This window comes from Vidua chalybeata, chromosome 21 (assembly GCF_026979565.1).
Source record: "Vidua chalybeata isolate OUT-0048 chromosome 21, bVidCha1 merged haplotype, whole genome shotgun sequence".
Classification (NCBI taxonomy): domain Eukaryota; kingdom Metazoa; phylum Chordata; class Aves; order Passeriformes; family Viduidae; genus Vidua; species Vidua chalybeata.
This window is the reverse complement of record NC_071550.1, coordinates 864,217-880,851: the sequence shown is the minus strand read 5'-3', so window position 1 is coordinate 880,851 and position 16,635 is coordinate 864,217. Positions and strand designations below refer to the sequence as shown.

At 42.9% G+C, this 16,635-nt stretch overlaps 1 protein-coding gene across 3 annotated transcripts; it reads left to right on the top strand.

Annotated features, from left to right (window-relative positions):
- GOLGA1 (golgin A1) lies at nucleotides 1-16,404 on the top strand. 3 transcript variants are annotated; one of them, XM_053962266.1, is made up of 23 exons: nucleotides 1-75; nucleotides 428-737; nucleotides 2,346-2,436; nucleotides 3,759-3,833; nucleotides 4,321-4,418; nucleotides 5,054-5,086; nucleotides 5,521-5,649; nucleotides 5,917-6,086; nucleotides 6,464-6,575; nucleotides 6,699-6,794; nucleotides 7,020-7,145; nucleotides 7,968-8,063; nucleotides 8,498-8,593; nucleotides 8,851-9,003; nucleotides 9,230-9,325; nucleotides 10,038-10,127; nucleotides 10,932-11,034; nucleotides 11,305-11,423; nucleotides 11,629-11,790; nucleotides 12,265-12,324; nucleotides 12,866-13,030; nucleotides 13,207-13,293; nucleotides 14,117-16,404. In XM_053962266.1, exons 2-23 carry the CDS (start codon nucleotides 603-605, stop codon nucleotides 14,195-14,197), a joined length of 2,373 nt encoding a protein of 790 aa, XP_053818241.1. In that variant the 5' UTR covers nucleotides 1-75; nucleotides 428-602; the 3' UTR covers nucleotides 14,198-16,404. The 3 variants fall into 3 exon arrangements, with proteins under 3 accessions (XP_053818241.1, XP_053818238.1, XP_053818240.1); XM_053962263.1 differs by having other exon boundaries at nucleotides 11,305-11,462; XM_053962265.1 differs by lacking the exon at nucleotides 1-75 and having other exon boundaries at nucleotides 216-737; nucleotides 11,305-11,462.
- The last annotated feature ends 231 nt before the right edge of the window (nucleotides 16,405-16,635 follow it).

The following is a 16,635-nucleotide window of genomic DNA, read 5'->3' as shown; positions in this document are numbered from 1 at the left end:
GGCGCTTCCGGGTCGGCGGTGTCCGGGGAAGCGGCGGCGGCCGCGGGAGCGGCGAGGCCCGGCCGGGCATGGGCGGTGAGGAGCGAGGGGACGGAGGACCGGGAGAGGAGGGGGCAGCCGGGCCGGGGCCGCGGGGGAGCGGCGGTGACAGGCCCTCGGTGCCTCGGAGCAGAGCAGCCTCCGCGGGCCGGGCCGGGCCGGGCCTCCCTCGCGTGTGGGTGGGGGCCGCGCTAAGGGGACCCGCTCGCTCCCCGGCCCCGCCGCCCTTTGGGGCCGCTGGTTTGGGACTTTAACGGATTCTGCTCCGGGACACACGATTTTTTAAGGCGTTGTAACAGATGCGATGTTAAAAGGTTTTCTGTTACCTTTAAATGATTCATGCCGGTGGGATTTTTTAGTGTGGAACCCACTTCTGTTTAATTTGCAGGTACTGCCAGGCCTTGAGGGCTTCGGTGGCACTAGAAATGCAGTAAACCAGTGGATGAGGCTCAAAATTCAGTCTCAGCATTTGGAAGCTTTAGACAAGAGTGTCAGCGCATTAAACGTCGGAGGTTGTGGCTTTCCAGAAGGAGCTGGCTATTTCAGGGCTGTCGAGCAGTAAAATGTTTGCCAAATTGAAGAAGAAGATCGCGGAGGAGGCAGCGGTTGCTCCCAGGCCCGGAGGAACCGCCCGCATCCCCAGGTCTGTCAGTAAGGAATCGATCACGTCTGTGGGAGCAGACTCTGGAGACGACTTTGTGAGTTACACCTTGCTTTGAAATCTCATTTCTCTGGCAGTATTTTTATTACGGTTTTGCAGACAACCCTTTTAAGTCTAGTGTGTGATTTGAAAAGGTGCTGGGGTGTCTTTGTAAGTGTATCTCGTAATGCATAAATGTATCATTAGCTTGAGTGAAATTAAATATTAAAGAGAAAACGTTTGTTAAACATAGTAGTTGCCAGGAGGCTTCCATTCCCATGTAAACATGAGTAACAAAGCTGTTTCAATGCAAAACATTGATAAGTAGACATAAAACTTTGAATAAGGCTGTAATTATGTGTAAGATATGTATTAATTACTGAATCATAGAATCCTGGAATGGTTTGGGTTGGAGGTGACCTTTAAGCTCATCCTCCATGGACAGGGACACCTTCCACTAGACCAGGTTGCTGTGAGTCCTGTCCCACCTGGCCTGGAACACGTCCAGGGATGGGACAGCCACAGCTTCTCTGTCACTAGAAAAGCCAGCTGGATGCTGGCCAGTTGTCATTTTACCTCTTGGCTTCCTGGTGCTCTTCCTACCCGAGACATTGCACGTGTCTCTGCTGCAGACGCGTGCAGTGTTGTGGCACTCAAAGCTGTTTAGTTCCTGTCTTTCACTATAAAGCATTGTTTAAACAAGTGCTGAAGTTCCAGGAGCGTATGGGTTAAACAGACCCTGGAATGCTCTGGCACCTCTGCCCTGGGTGGCTGGCTGTCACATTTTTGAAAGCCTGGATTAAGGCAGTGTCACCCCACTGCAGAGCCAGCAGCAAGTCTCTGTTTGGTGTCTGCAGAGTGAAGAAGATATTTACACAGTTGAGCTTTAAATAATTTTTCTTTGAGGCTCAGCTGAAATTTCAGTTTTGTTAAGGAGCTCCTAATGTTTAAATACATGTTATAGTGGAAATATATTAGTCTTGTGTTCTTCTGAGGCTTTTCTTTCTTTAGCACTTAGGAAATTCTCATGTAGAAATTCTGTTTGCTGTCTTGCAAGCTTGTAGAACAGAAAACAAATAATAGCAAACAAATAATGAATTGGCAAAACGAAATAATGAAATAATGAAATGGCAAAACAAATAATTAATTTGAGTGGTCTTCAGAAAACCTCCAAGAGTTAGTTGTTTTATCAATATTCATTTAACTGCTCTTGCTATTGACTTTTTTGGAGCAAAACCCACCAGAGGACTCACAAGTCAGCTATGCAGTGAATATTGTGTGGACAGATTGCTGCATCAGGGCTTCAGTGACTTTATCCCACCTGAAAAGCATTACTGCTTCTCTTTTCATTCCTTTGATTTTCACAACCCTGTCTTTGACGTTTCCTGGTGCCTGTGCTGTGGAGCCTGATTTCCTCCCCCTCAGTGACTCCATTGCCCCATCTCCTCAGTGCCAGTTGGGGGAGCAGGCAGCCTGGCACTGTTAAGCCCTTGCTGGTTTCCTCCTTCAGCATTTTTTACATTCTGCTGTGCTAGTACAATTTTCCCCTCTATGGGAAAAAACAGTGCTATTCCTAGGCAGGAGAGTGGTTATTATCCCAGACTTAATGTATGGCAGGATCACTTTCTCTAAATTTTTTAAGCTAGAGTGTTGCTTTTCTCCCAAGGCTTCTGATGGAAGCAGCTCCAGAGAGGATCTTTCATCCCAGTTGTTCAGAAGAAATGAACAAATAAGAAAACTGGAGGTGAAGCTATCTGGTAAGTGCCCTGATACATATAAATCTTGTTACTTTAGGAAATGCTTTCCTTTGAATTTATATAGTTTAATTCATTAAAAACACATGGGGTTAGGGTCTTTTGAAAAAAAGTGATTTGTAACAGCCCTGTTGATTGACAACAAGGGAGCATCCAGGATCATTAATTTTTTATGAAGGCAACTAGATCTTTGCTGATTTCAACAATACATTTATGTGATTCCTTGGAACAGCTGGGATAGCTTTCTGTCCCATGTTTCAAACAGCATCTGTCCCCACTTGTGTGCAATGATTTGTTTCTCATAGGGTCTGAGCTTTCTGATGTTGGCAGTAACACAGTGCCATCCTTAAAGAAGAGGGCTTGGAAATGAAGTAGAAACAAAGAATTCAAGATAAAACAGTCCTGAGACTTTTTTCTTTCTAATTCCTTGTTCTGTAAAGCTGTAGTGAAGGCTGGCACTGCTCTCCATCCCTGTTGTAGGGAGGGGACCAGAGACTGGGCTGAACTGCATTACACTCTTCTTCCCAAAGCTCATGAGAGGCCTTGGGAAATTAGGAAAGGTTACAGCCAGATAAGGATTATTTTGGTTTATTCTGGAGACTTATCGGGCTTCTGTTCAGTTCAAGAAAATACAGGCTTCAAAAATTATTTCACATTGAATTTGAAAGGCCCAGGTGCTCATCTGCTTGCAGGTAAACTTAAAAGTGCTGGCTGGGGCTTAACACAAGAGAGGGAGGCTCTGGGTATCAGGGGTCTCATGCAGACAACCAGTCAGTGAGTAAATCCTCTTTTCCATTGTTCAGGAACTTCCCAGGGTGTGTGTATACTCTGTTTTGGTTTTTATTCCCTCCTGTGTCAGTTCTGCTGAGCGAGGGTGAGGGCAGTGCTGTGGGACTGCAACAACGAGCAGATGGATGCACTGGCCATGAATTAACCCTTCCTTGTACCTTCCGTTGCCAGACACCTCTCCTGAACAGAGTGAAAAGTATCACTGTTCTGGGATGAAGTAAAAAGGGAGGGACAGTTGTTCATTCTGTGGTTCTGCTCTTGTCTGTGTGACTGACACCCTGGGACAGGCCCTTCTGTTTGTGCCAACCCTGTGGACAGTACAGAACTATTTGCTTGTGTTCATTGTTGTGGTCACCCAAGTTTTCCTCAGCAGGAATGATTTTCTGATTGAGAAAATCATTGTCATTTGCCACTCATCCTCTTTTCTTTTTTTTTTTTTTCCCTTTCTTTTTCTTCTTTATTTTTTTGTTACCCTAAAAATGTCCTTCCCCAATGTCTGTCCATTCTTGGTCTGTTCTTCTCCCTCCTCACACAAGATTATGCTGATCAGATCCGAAATCTGCAGAAGATAAAAGAGAAGCTTGAAAATGCATTAGAAAAGCATCAGGATTGTACGTATTTTTCTTTTTTTCCTTTTTGTTCAGTTAAGTTGAAAATTGCTGTGGTTGGAAGGAAGAAGGTTTGGTGTACAGGTGTGCTAATGATTCCTTGCAAACTGTGCACCTCTGTCATGTGAACAATTAGAACACGAGTTGTTACCTTATTTACAGCATAAAAAGCAGCAGCAGTGTGTTGAATGAAGTTGTTATTATACTCCTTCTGCCAAATTTGGGACTAGCATGTAGGAAAGACCTTTTGGAAACCCACAGCTTTGTTCTAATCCAGCAAGGAGCAGTATTCCTGTCTGCTGCTACCTTTGGCTCCTTGCCAGCCTCCAAGCAGCGTGAGGGAATGAGTAGCACAGCGCTAGTGCTACAGTCAAGATGGGGCTAATTACTTGCAGAAGAAGCTCTTTAATGTTATAAATAACTTACAGGACAGTGAGAAGTAATTTTAAAAGATGAGTTTTTAATATAGCTGGTGGTTCTCTGTTGATAGCCTCCATGAGGAAGTTTCAGGAGCAGAATGAAGCTCATCAGGCCAGTCGAGCCAAGATGGCTGAAGGAATGGCTTTGGCCTTGGAAAAAAAGGACAAGGTAAGAGAGCTTGAGCAGGACTTTAGACTCTCATGACCCTGATCTTTTAGGCAGGTGTTGCTATTAATTAAAATAATTGTTCAGCCCTGTGTGTGAGCGTGCCAGTGCTGAGCTCAGTGCCAGGAATGGTGCAGGACTTGTCACTGCTCAGACTGTTCCGACTGGTTTTAACAAGAGCCCACAGAAATTCCTAATGAAAGGTTAAGCTTGTGCTTGGATAAGATTCAGTGGCAGTAGGCTTGTTGTTACATTTATTTTACTTGCATAAAACTTATGTATTTGGGTAGCATGAGTGATTCCTCAGCCTTCATCTATTCAAGCACTGGCTGTTACTGTACTGCTGCTGATTATTTTTTTAATCATTATCAAAGCTTAGTATCTGCTAACAGTACAAATTCTTCTTTTTCTTTTTCTTTTTCTTTTTCTTTTTCTTTTTCTTTTTCTTTTCTTTTCTTTTTCTTTTCTTTTTCTTTTTCTTTTTCTTTTTCTTTTTCTTTTTCTTTTTCTTTTTCTTTTTCTTTTTCTTTTTCTTTTTCTTTTTCTTTTTATTTTTTTTTTAACCATAATTGCTGTCCTTGAAAGTCTGCAAGTGGATTTTGATATCTTTTTTTCTCCTTTCTTTCTTTCTTGTTCAGGAGTGGATGGAAAAACTTGGCCAAGTTGAAAAGGTAACCTTGGATGTTTTTATCGGGGGTGTAGTGTGTCTCTGTGTGTATTTGCAAACACCATCCTGCACACTTCCAACTCTATCAGAACTCAGCTCTGTTCAGCCCTTTTTATTATTCAGCAGGGAAGTGAAGATCGATGGGTTGTGATGGGAAAGTTGTCCTTCTGTAAGGTGGAACATGGTCCATTTTTAAGAGTTCAGCTTAGATGGTCATTGGTGGCATTATAATGAATTCAGATTTCTTTTTATGTTTTTTTGAAGTTTGGTAATTTTCACTGTGACATGAATCTGAAAGGATTTCTAGTTCTATATGGATGACCATCAAGAGCTGTATGGCTGCAAGACAAGATTTCTTTCCCAGAGAGTTTACCTGAACTCCCATTAACTTGACATAAGCATACAGAGATCCTTTAATATTCTTTGTTCATTTATCAGGAAAAAAAAATGCTTCAAGCACAGTTACAAGAAATGAGGGAGCAGAGTTTGAACCTTTTCCAAAAACGAGATGAAATCGATGAACTGGAGGGCTTTCAGCAGCAGGAAATTGCCAAAGTTAAACACATGGTAAGAATATTTTAAACTTTTTGTTTCCTGAAGTGTTTACCAGGATATTAAGTTAGTGGTAGCCCAGCATTCATTTTTTCAGCCTTTATGCTTGTACACAGATTTAGTTGGTGTCAAAATCCTAACAGTAGGTACTGAACACAATATTATGTAGTTTATTATCTCACTTAGTTCAGCCCACAAACTAGTGAAATGGGCAGGTTTCAGTGAAATGTTTATCAGTGTTACTGGTGCCTGTAATGCCAAAGATAATCTTCTACTGTTCAGCTTTTGAAGAAGGAAGAGTCTCTGAGCAGAGCAGAGCAGGAGCTGGAGGCGCGTGCCCAAGAGCTGAGCCAGGCCAGGGCGGAGCTGCAGGAGGCTCGGAGCGAGTCCTCGGGCCTGGGGAGGGACCTCCAGCACTTGCAGCAGCAGCTCCTGGAGCTGGAGGCTCGGAGGTATGCAGCTCAGCGTTTCAGAGGAGCAGTGGATGTGTTTTCCCTGTGTTTTTACTTCATGCTCACTGCTGTCTCTTTGCAAGAGTTTATATATGTAGTGAGTTGACCGAATCTTTGCCTCTGCTATGGCCATGGGGATGTAAATGCCAAGCCAATGATAGTAATACTTTTTTGGTAAATTATTTCCTTTTTTTGTGGTTTGAATGCTTAACTGTCACTTTTTTGAAAATGTATAATTAAGCAGTGATTGATGATGGTGGCTGGTTTTAGGACAAGAAAATTTTGTTGATGTCCATTTTCATAAGCAGCAGAATTATCTGCTACAGATTATTTTTCTGGAATGGTATGTCACTTGTTTTTATTCTCTTTCTGTGAAGAGATGAACTAATGACAGCTGAGACAAATGCAGAAAATAAGATCACTGCTCTGGAGTTAAGAGAACAGGAGCTACAAACTGTCATTCAGCAGCTTTCTGTAGACTTGCAAAATGTAAGTTTGAGCCAAGTGAGATTTGATTCAAAGAGCTCCATGCCTGCAGAAGTTAGATTAGATACCAGTTATGTGGTGTTGGAAATTTAAATTTCAAAGTAAGTAATTTCTCAAAATGTTTAGGCTCGAGTGGATGGTACTGGTTGTGAGAAGAGACTGGAAATGTTACAAGTGGAGCATGAATCTCTGAAGGTGGAATGTGAGCAGCAAAAGCAAAAGGTGAGGTGGTTTCAGATGCATGTGCTGTTGCTGGTGTAAAGGTGCACATTTGGGTAATGTACACTTTTGTGTAGTTGGAAGTTTGGTGCCCAGAAAGTGTTCCAGGATCATATTATCTTTTCAAATAGAACTTTCCTTTCTATTGGCATTTTCAACAGTCAGATCACAACAGTTCAGCTGAAAGCTTCATTACAAAAAAGATTCTGTGATTTCTCATTCTCACAGATGACTTTTGAACTCGCTGAGAGAGATAAACTTACTGAACAGCTGCAGGAAAAGGTGTCTTCTCTGGAAAAAAAGCTAGAAAGAAATCTCTCAGGAGATGAACACATGCAGGAGCTGCTCAAAGAGGTAATTACACAGTTAAAGGCTGCTTAAAAGTACAGTATTAGTGAGTTGTTTGTTTTGGGTTTTTTAGGTCATGCGTTACTTCTCACGCATTGAAAGAAAGCTGCTGATGTCACACAGCCACATTTGTCCTGTCAGTGTGTTTTGGCACACTGTGCTGGGCAGAACATGTGGGTGGCTGCACTGAGCCCGTTTGTATAGACTCTGCACAGATGGCCTTTCTGCATTGTCTGTTTAGGCACTGCATCTCACTGCTTAGAAGGAAGAGAGCAGCTTTCTACCTCTACAGGAGGTGGAACAATTTGGGAGTTCTAATTAATCCTCTCAAGAGCAGTGAATGCTTTTCCTTGTTCTTTGGCAAGGCAGTGGGGCAGGGAGGGGAACTGTTTGCACATAGATGTGCAAACAGAATGTTGTATGCTGAAAACCTCAGCCTCAGAAGTGCTAAACAACAGCTGGAAACGGAAACTTAGCTGTGCTTAATCCCTTTTTTCTCATTGCTTCTTGCTCTCTTTCTCAAGCACTGATGCTCTGCTCAGAATCAGCCTGGAGCAATGTTTCCCCAGCTGGGTCTTGGGGAGACAAGGGGATGTTTGCTTTTCCCTGGTCAGGGTGCCTACAGTCATGTCACATCCGTGTTGCTGTGACAAAAGGACTTGGCTTAGTAAACTCAAGGCAGTTTAAAGTTATCTAGAGATATTGAAACATTCTGTCCCTTTTTAGTTTCACCTTATAAATGAAATAAAAAGGAAAAATTTTATGACGCCCACAACTTATGTCTTTGTCCATCCTTGCTCGTGTTCTTGCCCTCAATGTAATCTTCAGAAAGCTGCTCTTGAGCAGAGGCTGGAGGAGACCAGGCAGCAGGTACTGACAGACAGGACACAGCACGGAGAGGCTCTGAACCAGTTGGAAACACAGGTGAGCAGTTTTTAATTTCACCACGGATTCCCCCTCTTTTCATCCTCTGTGCCCTACTCCTCCTCCCCTCACTGCACTCCCAGCCAAAGGTGAGATTGTACATTTAGTCACATTTGGTCTTGAGAGTAATTGATCAGTGTCTCTGGGCATCTCCCCACTTCATGGGTGGAGGAGGGCCTAGAGGTGAAGGTAGAGGTTTTGTGCAGATCCTCCCTGTATTAAGAAACAAATAACTCAAGTGCAAGCATTGCTGGGGCAGTGCTGTGGTGAAGAATTTCTGAAACCTGCATGTGTGAAATAGGCAGCTTCTCTAGCTCTGTGGTTTCAGGGATTTAATGTTTACCTTCCCCTCCTGGGCCACTCTGTATTATGCAAACTTATTAAATAACACAGATGCCAGTGGATAAGGAATTTAATTAATGGTGTAATTTTAGAATAAAGAACTGGAAGAGAAACTACGGATTGCAACGGAAACATTGAAAAAGAGCAAAGAAGCAGCTGCTGAGCAGGATCTGAAGATCCAGAAGCTGGTGAGTATCCTGCATGTTTCACTGACCAGCAACAGATCAGTCTTCAGCATCTCCAGAGACAATCACTTCTCTGTTTTGTTATTCAAGTGTTTGTTTTCTTGCTGTTTGTCTCCTGAACTCTGCTCTGTGAGTACATGACACTGCTGCCAAAGGAATAATGTTCCTCAGTTTGAGTGTCTCATGGGATGGTGTCTGATCTTGTCAGAATGATGTCAAAATACCATTCTATTAATGTGGTTTTCTTTATTTCTCTTAAGCAAGCTGATCTAGAAGATGAAAGAAAACAACTGCAGCAACAGATTTTAAGTGAAAAACATCAGTATGATCAGAAAGTTACTGGGCTGGAGTCTCAGATTGCTGCTCTTGAAAAAACTTGGGAATTGGATAAAACAGCAACTCAGCACAGGATTGTAAGTGCAGAAACTGTCTGGTGGGTTCTTAGAGTATTCACATGATTTTAACACAGCTTGTAGAGCTTGCTGGTTGTCTGAATGTTCTTATTCAGCGCTCCTGGCATTATAATAGAAGATATCATACTTTGAGGCACTAAGTATGAGCAAAGCATTAGATGTGTTTAATTGTTCAGACAAAGCATTAGAATAATTGAACTGTGTATTCAAACACTTTATTTTACAGAGCCAATTGGAGAAGGAAAATGAAAACCTCAAGGGAAGCAAAGAAGGGTATGAGAGTTCATTGAAACAACAAGAGTCTGAACTGAACAGGCTAAAGGTAAGGCTGGACTGGGCACTGGCATTGTCTTGGGACAGAGCTGAGGCTGAGGAACAGTAAACAGCACAGTGGGTTACATTCAGTGCTTGGAGGCCTGTTATGTTCAGGTTGCAGGTACTTGGAGCTGTAAATCATCTCTGGTACTCAGCAGAAATGTGTTTGAGAAGCATTACAAAGGGCTGATCCTTTTCTGAACCAGAACCCTTGGGTCTGCCTAAATCTGGCAGAAATAACACATTCCCATATTGTCAGGGATGTGAAGAGCTTGGAAATCCTGTTAGCAGTGGTGAATACAGAATGGTTCAACATCAGATTCCACTCCAAACCAAAAAGTTTAAAACTTAAATTAGTTGGGTATTTACAGTTTATCCAATTTTGACTGTGATTTTAGATGGTTGAAATTTTTTTCATAGCTACTCCTGGATGCACAATTGGAATAAAGTTCTGTTGTAGCAAGGAGCTACTTCTTTGTAATAGTGACTTCAAGCTGAAAGATGTTGTAAGCATTGGGTTTGTTTGGGTTCTTACATCAGTTCTATGTTGCTCTTGCATATGCAGAGAGCAGCAATCAGTAAAACAAACCTGACTCATTTGGAAATTGTAGTGTGTCAGAGCACTCATAATTGTAGTCCTAATAGATTTGGGGTTAAAGATGAGAGACTGACTTGATTTAGTTGTCTCACATAACCTCTCAATTACTTCTGGTTTGCAGAATGAGATGAGCAGCAGAGAAACTGTCAGTGTGGAAATTGCTAAAGCATTGGAAGAAACACGGAAACAAAGAGAGGAATTACAAGAGCAGGTTGGTTAATAATGACTGTTTGAAAATGTATTTGAGACGTCCCAACCTTTCAGAGAGCAGACTAGGTTTGGATTTATTTATCCTAACATTCAAGACCCTTGGTCAGAGTCATATCCACAGCATGTGAGACAGCAGTGGTTGCCTCAGTAAACCCGAGACTGTTGCAGAGCCCTGCAGTCTGTGAGGTGTTACTGTCTCAGTGCACTGGCCATGGGGAGCCCCTGACATCTGGCTGCTTCTTTGGAAGAAACCTGTTTGTTCTGGTTAGCTGCTTTCAGGGCCTGTGTCACATCTGGGTTCCTCTGGAGCAGAGCAGTTGTAAAATTGTACATTTCCTCATAGGAAGGAGCTTTTGTCCAGTACCAATTGTCAGTTCTAGGTAGTCTTGATTTGCTCCTCCTGTATAAAAAATAGTGGATAATGTGAGCTTGTGTTTGCTTAAAGTAGGAACTGTCAACTGAGCAAGTTTGGCTGGAGTTAGTCCCATCTTTTGGTTTCTTTATTCTTCTGGGACTGCTGTAGATGTGTGCTTGCTGGGCCAGATCTGTGTAGAAGGGGTTTAAGGCCATCTCTTGTTTTGCTCAGGAGCTTTTGCAGCTGCCACATGCTGGCTGTGACAATCTGATGGTGGCACAGAAGCCAAGTGGGGTTTAGCTCTTCCAGTAATAACTTCAGTGCTTGTTACTGAGGGCAGCATTGTGGAGGTGATGCCTGCTGAGATTCTGAAGGATGTTGGATCTTTCAACGCCCTCTTCCTGTTTTATATCTTTCATGACTTCTGTTCACTGTTTTTCTGCTTTGAAGGTTTCACATCTGAATACCCTAATAAAGGAGAAGGACCAGTTGATTGATGAAAAATGTGATCTGCTGCTGAAACAAAAGGAAGAACTGAACCAACTCAGTCAAGGTTAGACCAAATGAGTCTACTATATGCCAGACAACTTTTAAGTAGTCTCTAGTTCTGGCCTTGCCTGGTAGATTGTAATTTTTCTAGATTTCTCTTCCATATTTAATCTTTTAGCATTTTCAAAATGGCTTATTGTTCACTAACAATTGGACAGTCTCTCTTCTGTCTTTCTGTCTCTCCCCTGGCTTCTGTCTTCATGACAGACCAAATGGATTAGAAACTCCCATCTGATGTGCAACACTGATACTAAGCAGGTCTCTCCTTTCCCAGACCATGAAGCTGTGTTGCTGCAGGTGCATCAGTTACAGTTGGACATAGAAGCAAGTCAGAGCCAAGCAGTGGAGATAGAGGAAACGGCAAGAAAAGAAATTGATGAGCTCAAGCTGCAGGTACAGGAGTCCCTGTTGGCCAGAGAGCATGAGAAAAATGTGAGTGCAGTTGCAAATCCATTCTCTCAGACTTCCTGGGAAAAGAGGGAGGTGTGCAGGAGCCCCCCACTTCTGTCCTGCCTGAACAACCAAAAAGAAGTCTGGCTTTCTCCCTGGGCAGTGTTCTTGGCCTGCAAATGTCATGATATCTCTCCAATGTTTATAGGTTTTAGAACTGGAGGAATCAACGAGGTCCTTGAACAATGAGCATTTGCCTTCTCCAGAAAACTCTGTGGTGGAACAGAATGGAGAGGTGGCAGCTGCAGATGTCATTCAACTTCAGAAGGATAACAGAGAGCTGGAACAGCAAATTGCTGAGAAAAACAAGGTGAACAGAAACAGCTGGTACTCTTTCCCCTTTTAATTAGGAAGCCAAGTAATTGGTGCTGCCCATGCTGCAGCCTTAAAAGTACAGGCCTGTTCCATTTGAATCCAGTATGCTGTGAGTAAATGCTTTTCTCTGGATTGCACAAGAATAAAAACTGCAGCAAGAGCTGCATGAATCCTGATCTATTTTGGCAGAAAGATGCACCAAATGATACTATTTATAGCTTTCCTGCAGAGCCCTTCTGAGTGAATTCGGTTCAGTTCCATGCTGCTGTCACATGAAAGCCCAAGTGTCCTGTCACATGCCTGCTGCTGTGTGCAGCTGGCAAGGCAAGGCTTTCGGGTTGCTTCTTCACAGCTGTCAGTGTTGGTTAATTATTATTTCATTCAGTACTCATTTATTATGGGTTTTTCCAGATACCTGGGGGTCCTGACAATGAATACTGTGTTAAACTCTCCTTTGCTGTGCTTACAGATGATAAAGCAACTTCAGCAAAGAATGGCAGAACTCAAGAAAACTCTCCAGAAAGAGCTGGTAAGGGTTGTGTGTTTTCAGTCTCTTCAGAAGGTACTTGCTGGCAGGTACTTGCACTGTTATTCCAAAAGCTTGACTGCTAATTCCCATTGCATCCCTCTGAAATGGTTTATCTCTCCAAGAAAAAAAAAAAAAAAGTCTATTTAAAAGAAAATTAACAGAGGTTTTAAAATTGTTATTTTTTCTCTGATGTTGAAATTTTTTTCTGAAGAAAGCCCACGTTTGAAAGGCTCAAAGCAGGTTAGTGGTAGGAGAAAATTACCAAGGGATAGCTTCCACCATAGAGCCAGTTCCATGCTGGTTTGGGTAACGTACACAGAACACTGACATCAACCAGCTCCTGTCCTTGAGTGTAGGGAGAGCTGGAGACACTTCTCTGCTGTGACCCATGAAGGATGAGGAGCTGTTGATGCCCAGTTTGTACCCACCTGTGGGTACAACCCTCTTCAGATATCCTGAACCCAGACCCCTCCCAATGTCAAGCTAACAGCATCTGCAATGTGCTTCTCTTTTTCTTCTGTTGGTTGTTTTTTTTTTGTAGAAAATAAGGCCTGACAGTGAGGTACCTGAGCTACGTGTGAATTCTGAAGTGCCTAATGCTTCTGTGACTGTCACCAACAACTCTGATTTGAACGACTCAAGGGAGATAAACTTCGAATACCTTAAACATGTTGTACTAAAGTTCATGTCCTGCAGGGAATCTGAGGTAAAGGTGCCACTTATCTTCCCTTTCTACATCTGTCTTTCTCTAGAAATTGCCACCTGTCACCTCCTAAGGATGCTGTATGCCAATTCCATAATTTGGCAATTAAAAAGTGTACAGTGGGGGCAATAAAACAAAACAGCAACATGTTTGGAACACAGCTGTGTGGTTTCTTTCAGGCATTCCATCTCATCAAAGCTGTGTCTGTGTTACTGAATTTTTCACAAGAGGAAGAAAACATGCTCAAAGAAACTCTGGAGTACAAGGTAAGGCTTCTGTGCCATATGTAGTCTCTAATGAGACAATGAAAATTTCTAGATGCTGGGAGATTAGGAAAAGTGTCTTTTTCCCAAATGTTAGCTACAATAATAAATGTAATATATTATTAAAATGTTAGCTGACTGCATGCATGCCAGGAATTGTCCCTTTCAGTGAGGGAAATAGCAGCTTTCTGGTGCCCAGAGGAGTTGGAGCACAGCTTTGCCCAGTGGACTTGATCTGTGGGGAGAAGCTGGAAGCTCATTGCCCTAACAGTCAGTGTTTAACAGCAGGAGCCTAATTCTGGGCTTGTCCTTTTGGCATTGGGCTCAGACACCAAGATCTGTGTCTCCTTTCCGTGGGCTAAGCTGAGATCTGCGTGGCCCTGGCTTTGTGGTGGTTAGGGAATGTTCTACAGTGAGTGCTGCCTCAGCTCCAGGTCCTGCACCATCCCTGCCCACCCAGGGAGTTGGGATGTTCAGTCTGCAGGTGAAGAGATTTCCTCACCATCTGGTTCAGGGAACACTAATGCTACATTGACTAAAGGCACTGTGTTTGAATGACTGTAGAGTTCTAATTTGAAATTATTTTAAAGGAATATATGTAAGTATAATCTTCAGTCGTTTTCACCTATGGGAAGTGGGTGCTGTTCCTTCCAGATCTGGTTGTGTGGAGCTGCCTCCACTGCTTCAGTCTGGAATCTGCAGCATTCTGATTTATAAATAGGTCTTTCCATCAAATGATGAGAACATGGCTGAGTACTGTATTGCTTCCTTTTCACATCTAAAAGTGTGACCCCTGTGTGATGTGTGGTGTGCTGTTGTGTCCTAGATGTCCTGGTTTGGGTCAAAGCCATCTCCCAAAGGCAGCATCCGGCCGTCTATCTCGAGCCCAAGGACTCTGTGGCCTTAAGGGAACCTGAAGGTGGCAGGCAGTATCCAGGCACTTCTTTCTGTGAAAAGAATGCTGAACACACTGCTCCAGGTGTGTCTTAATCACTGTCATTGCAGTATTTTGTACAAGAACTTCTGGCTCTGTTTACAAAACTAATACTGTGCAAGGAGACACTTTCACTACAGACTGGAACAGCTCTGGGCTGGAGTCGGGGACCTCCTCGGTGTCTGTGATGGGAGCAGCTCCTTGTGCTCATCACTCCTGGGTTCCTGGCACCAGAGGGTTCTGAGGACCTCGCTGACAGCAGGGCTGCCAGTTCAGTCTCTTGGGATGGTGATTCCAGCTGCTGTTCCAGAGTCCAGTGACTCTGGGCACAGAAAAGCTGCTTGTCTGGCTGTGGGAAGCCAGCAATGAAAAATGTGTTGGCAGAACAGTGTTGAGAGTGGGATGGTTTGCAAAGCCTTTCACAGGACAGGAGCAGGAGCTTTAACCAAAAAAGAACTCTGCCTTGCCTTCTTATACTGACATTAACTAATGGTTGGCATTTTTTCATATCACTGTGTAATTTAAGGTGCATTTATCCTGGCCTGCAGCCCTCAAGGCTGCATGTTGATGATTATTTAATTTGAGAGCACAACTTTAGAGTTGTCTGATTTTACTTTTCTTAAAGAAAAATAATATTTAAAATGGTCTTAATTATAGTACCTAATCCTCAGTCGCCTTTAAAACTAATCCATTAGCCTGTTCCATGGGTTGTTAGCAGTGGGAAAAGGGGTAGGAAACCATTTTAAATTTTTAAAGCTGAGTTCCAGGTATTGTAAATCCACACTAAAAAATACCTTTTATTTAAAAAAAAAAAATCTAATTACAAAGGGTGAAGAATGCTGGTACTAAACATATTGATTCCTTTTTTTTTCTTCCAAGTCTGCTAGCAACAAATCCTTATAACCAGGATCTGCCTCTTTGGTTGTGGTTTTCTGTACTTCAAATACTGATGCTTAAAAGCTGTTATGAATATGTTAACTGTGTCCTGACTATTAAGGTAAAAGAAATGCTGCTCATGAGGGGTTTGAGGGCAAAATTCAACTCTTAGTGAACAAGTTGTGGTTCCAGCAGCTTGTTTTCCTAATACAATAAGGAAAGGGGGACCAAGGTGGCACTTCCTCCCTGGAAGCACAATTTTGCCCAGACTTATTAACACCACTGCAAAATCTGGATCCAAATGGGAAGCAGCAGTTAGTCTGACTTCTGAAAACTGAGACCTATGTCCAAAAATCTACACATGTATGGAACTGAGTGAGCATGCTGCAGTTCTGGGACTTCTCTTACAAGGAAGTTCATACTTCTGTTAAATATATTCAGGATAATTCAAGCTTTCCCCAATGGAGATCCAGCAGGAGGTGAATGTGCTGATCCAGAGCCTGCTGGTCTCCCAGACAGCCCCACCCCAGACACAGGTACTCCCAGGAGCTGTTACTGGGCACAGGTGCTGCTCCTCAGTCAGAGCCAGGTTGGATTTGGCTGAAGTTAAGAAAACCAACAGAATTTTTTGGTACACTAAAGCTTGTCCAAACAGTCTTTAGTAACCAGATTCATGGCACTTCCAGACAGGATAGAGCATGGAAGAGTTCAGCCCTGCTCTACTGTGGAAATAGACAATCAAAAAGTACATTTATTTAAATTGTTTCTCTACTGAGATACAGTGGGGTGGAATAACCCTGCTGGTTCTGGGAAGATTTTATTCTCTGAGATATTTTCCTTTCTAATGTCCCTTTGCCCTGCCCTGTTTCTGTGGGACCAGGGATCAGGACTCCCTCACTCCCACTGCTCCCTGCTGAATGACTGTTGGGTTTATGCTGATCCTGGCTTCAAAGGTTACTGCTGAACAGTAAGGAAAGCAGGACAGGCAGCCTGGAACGGAGTGACAAAGTAAGATCTTAGGTTATATTTTCACTAACAACTTCAGTTTCAGATCCCAAAGCTCATAAAGGATCAACTTACCATAAACTAGTTCTTAAGTGTTGAATTTTCGTTAGGTATCAGAGCAAGACTGGTGTGTATACATGTATTAAAAAGCTAATGCACTTTCCCTTGTCTCAGAACCGTGGTTATACATAATCCTTTCTATCACCATTGGATTTCTTTCCTTCTGTGCTGTAAATATGGATTGTATGATGAAACACTATGAAATTTGTGGTGCAATACATTTTGGATCAAACCCCTAATTTTGATTTCTGTCTTTTTATAGTTCTGGTTATCTCCCCATGGATACTATAGCTATTTAAAATTGACTTTTAAACCATGACCCAAACCCCACCTTTGCCCAGGGTGAGGATGGGTGTGCCAGCTGTGCCACCAAGGCCTCTGACAGGGAGTTGTGCCACAATGAGTTGTGCCACTGCTGCTTCCAAAACCACCTCCCGCCAGGACCAGCTGCTGCTGCGCTTTGAGCAGCT

Bases quoted from the DNA above. Each gene is read 5' to 3' on its own strand.
- GOLGA1 (XM_053962263.1), top strand. From the start codon at position 603: ATGTTTGCCAAATTGAAGAAGAAGATCGCGGAGGAGGCAGCGGTTGCT. The intron at 738-2,345 runs GTGAGTTACACC...TTTTCTCCCAAG, and splicing joins CAGACTCTGGAGACGACTTT to GCTTCTGATGGAAGCAGCTC. The intron at 8,064-8,497 runs GTGAGCAGTTTT...GTGTAATTTTAG, and splicing joins TGAACCAGTTGGAAACACAG to AATAAAGAACTGGAAGAGAA.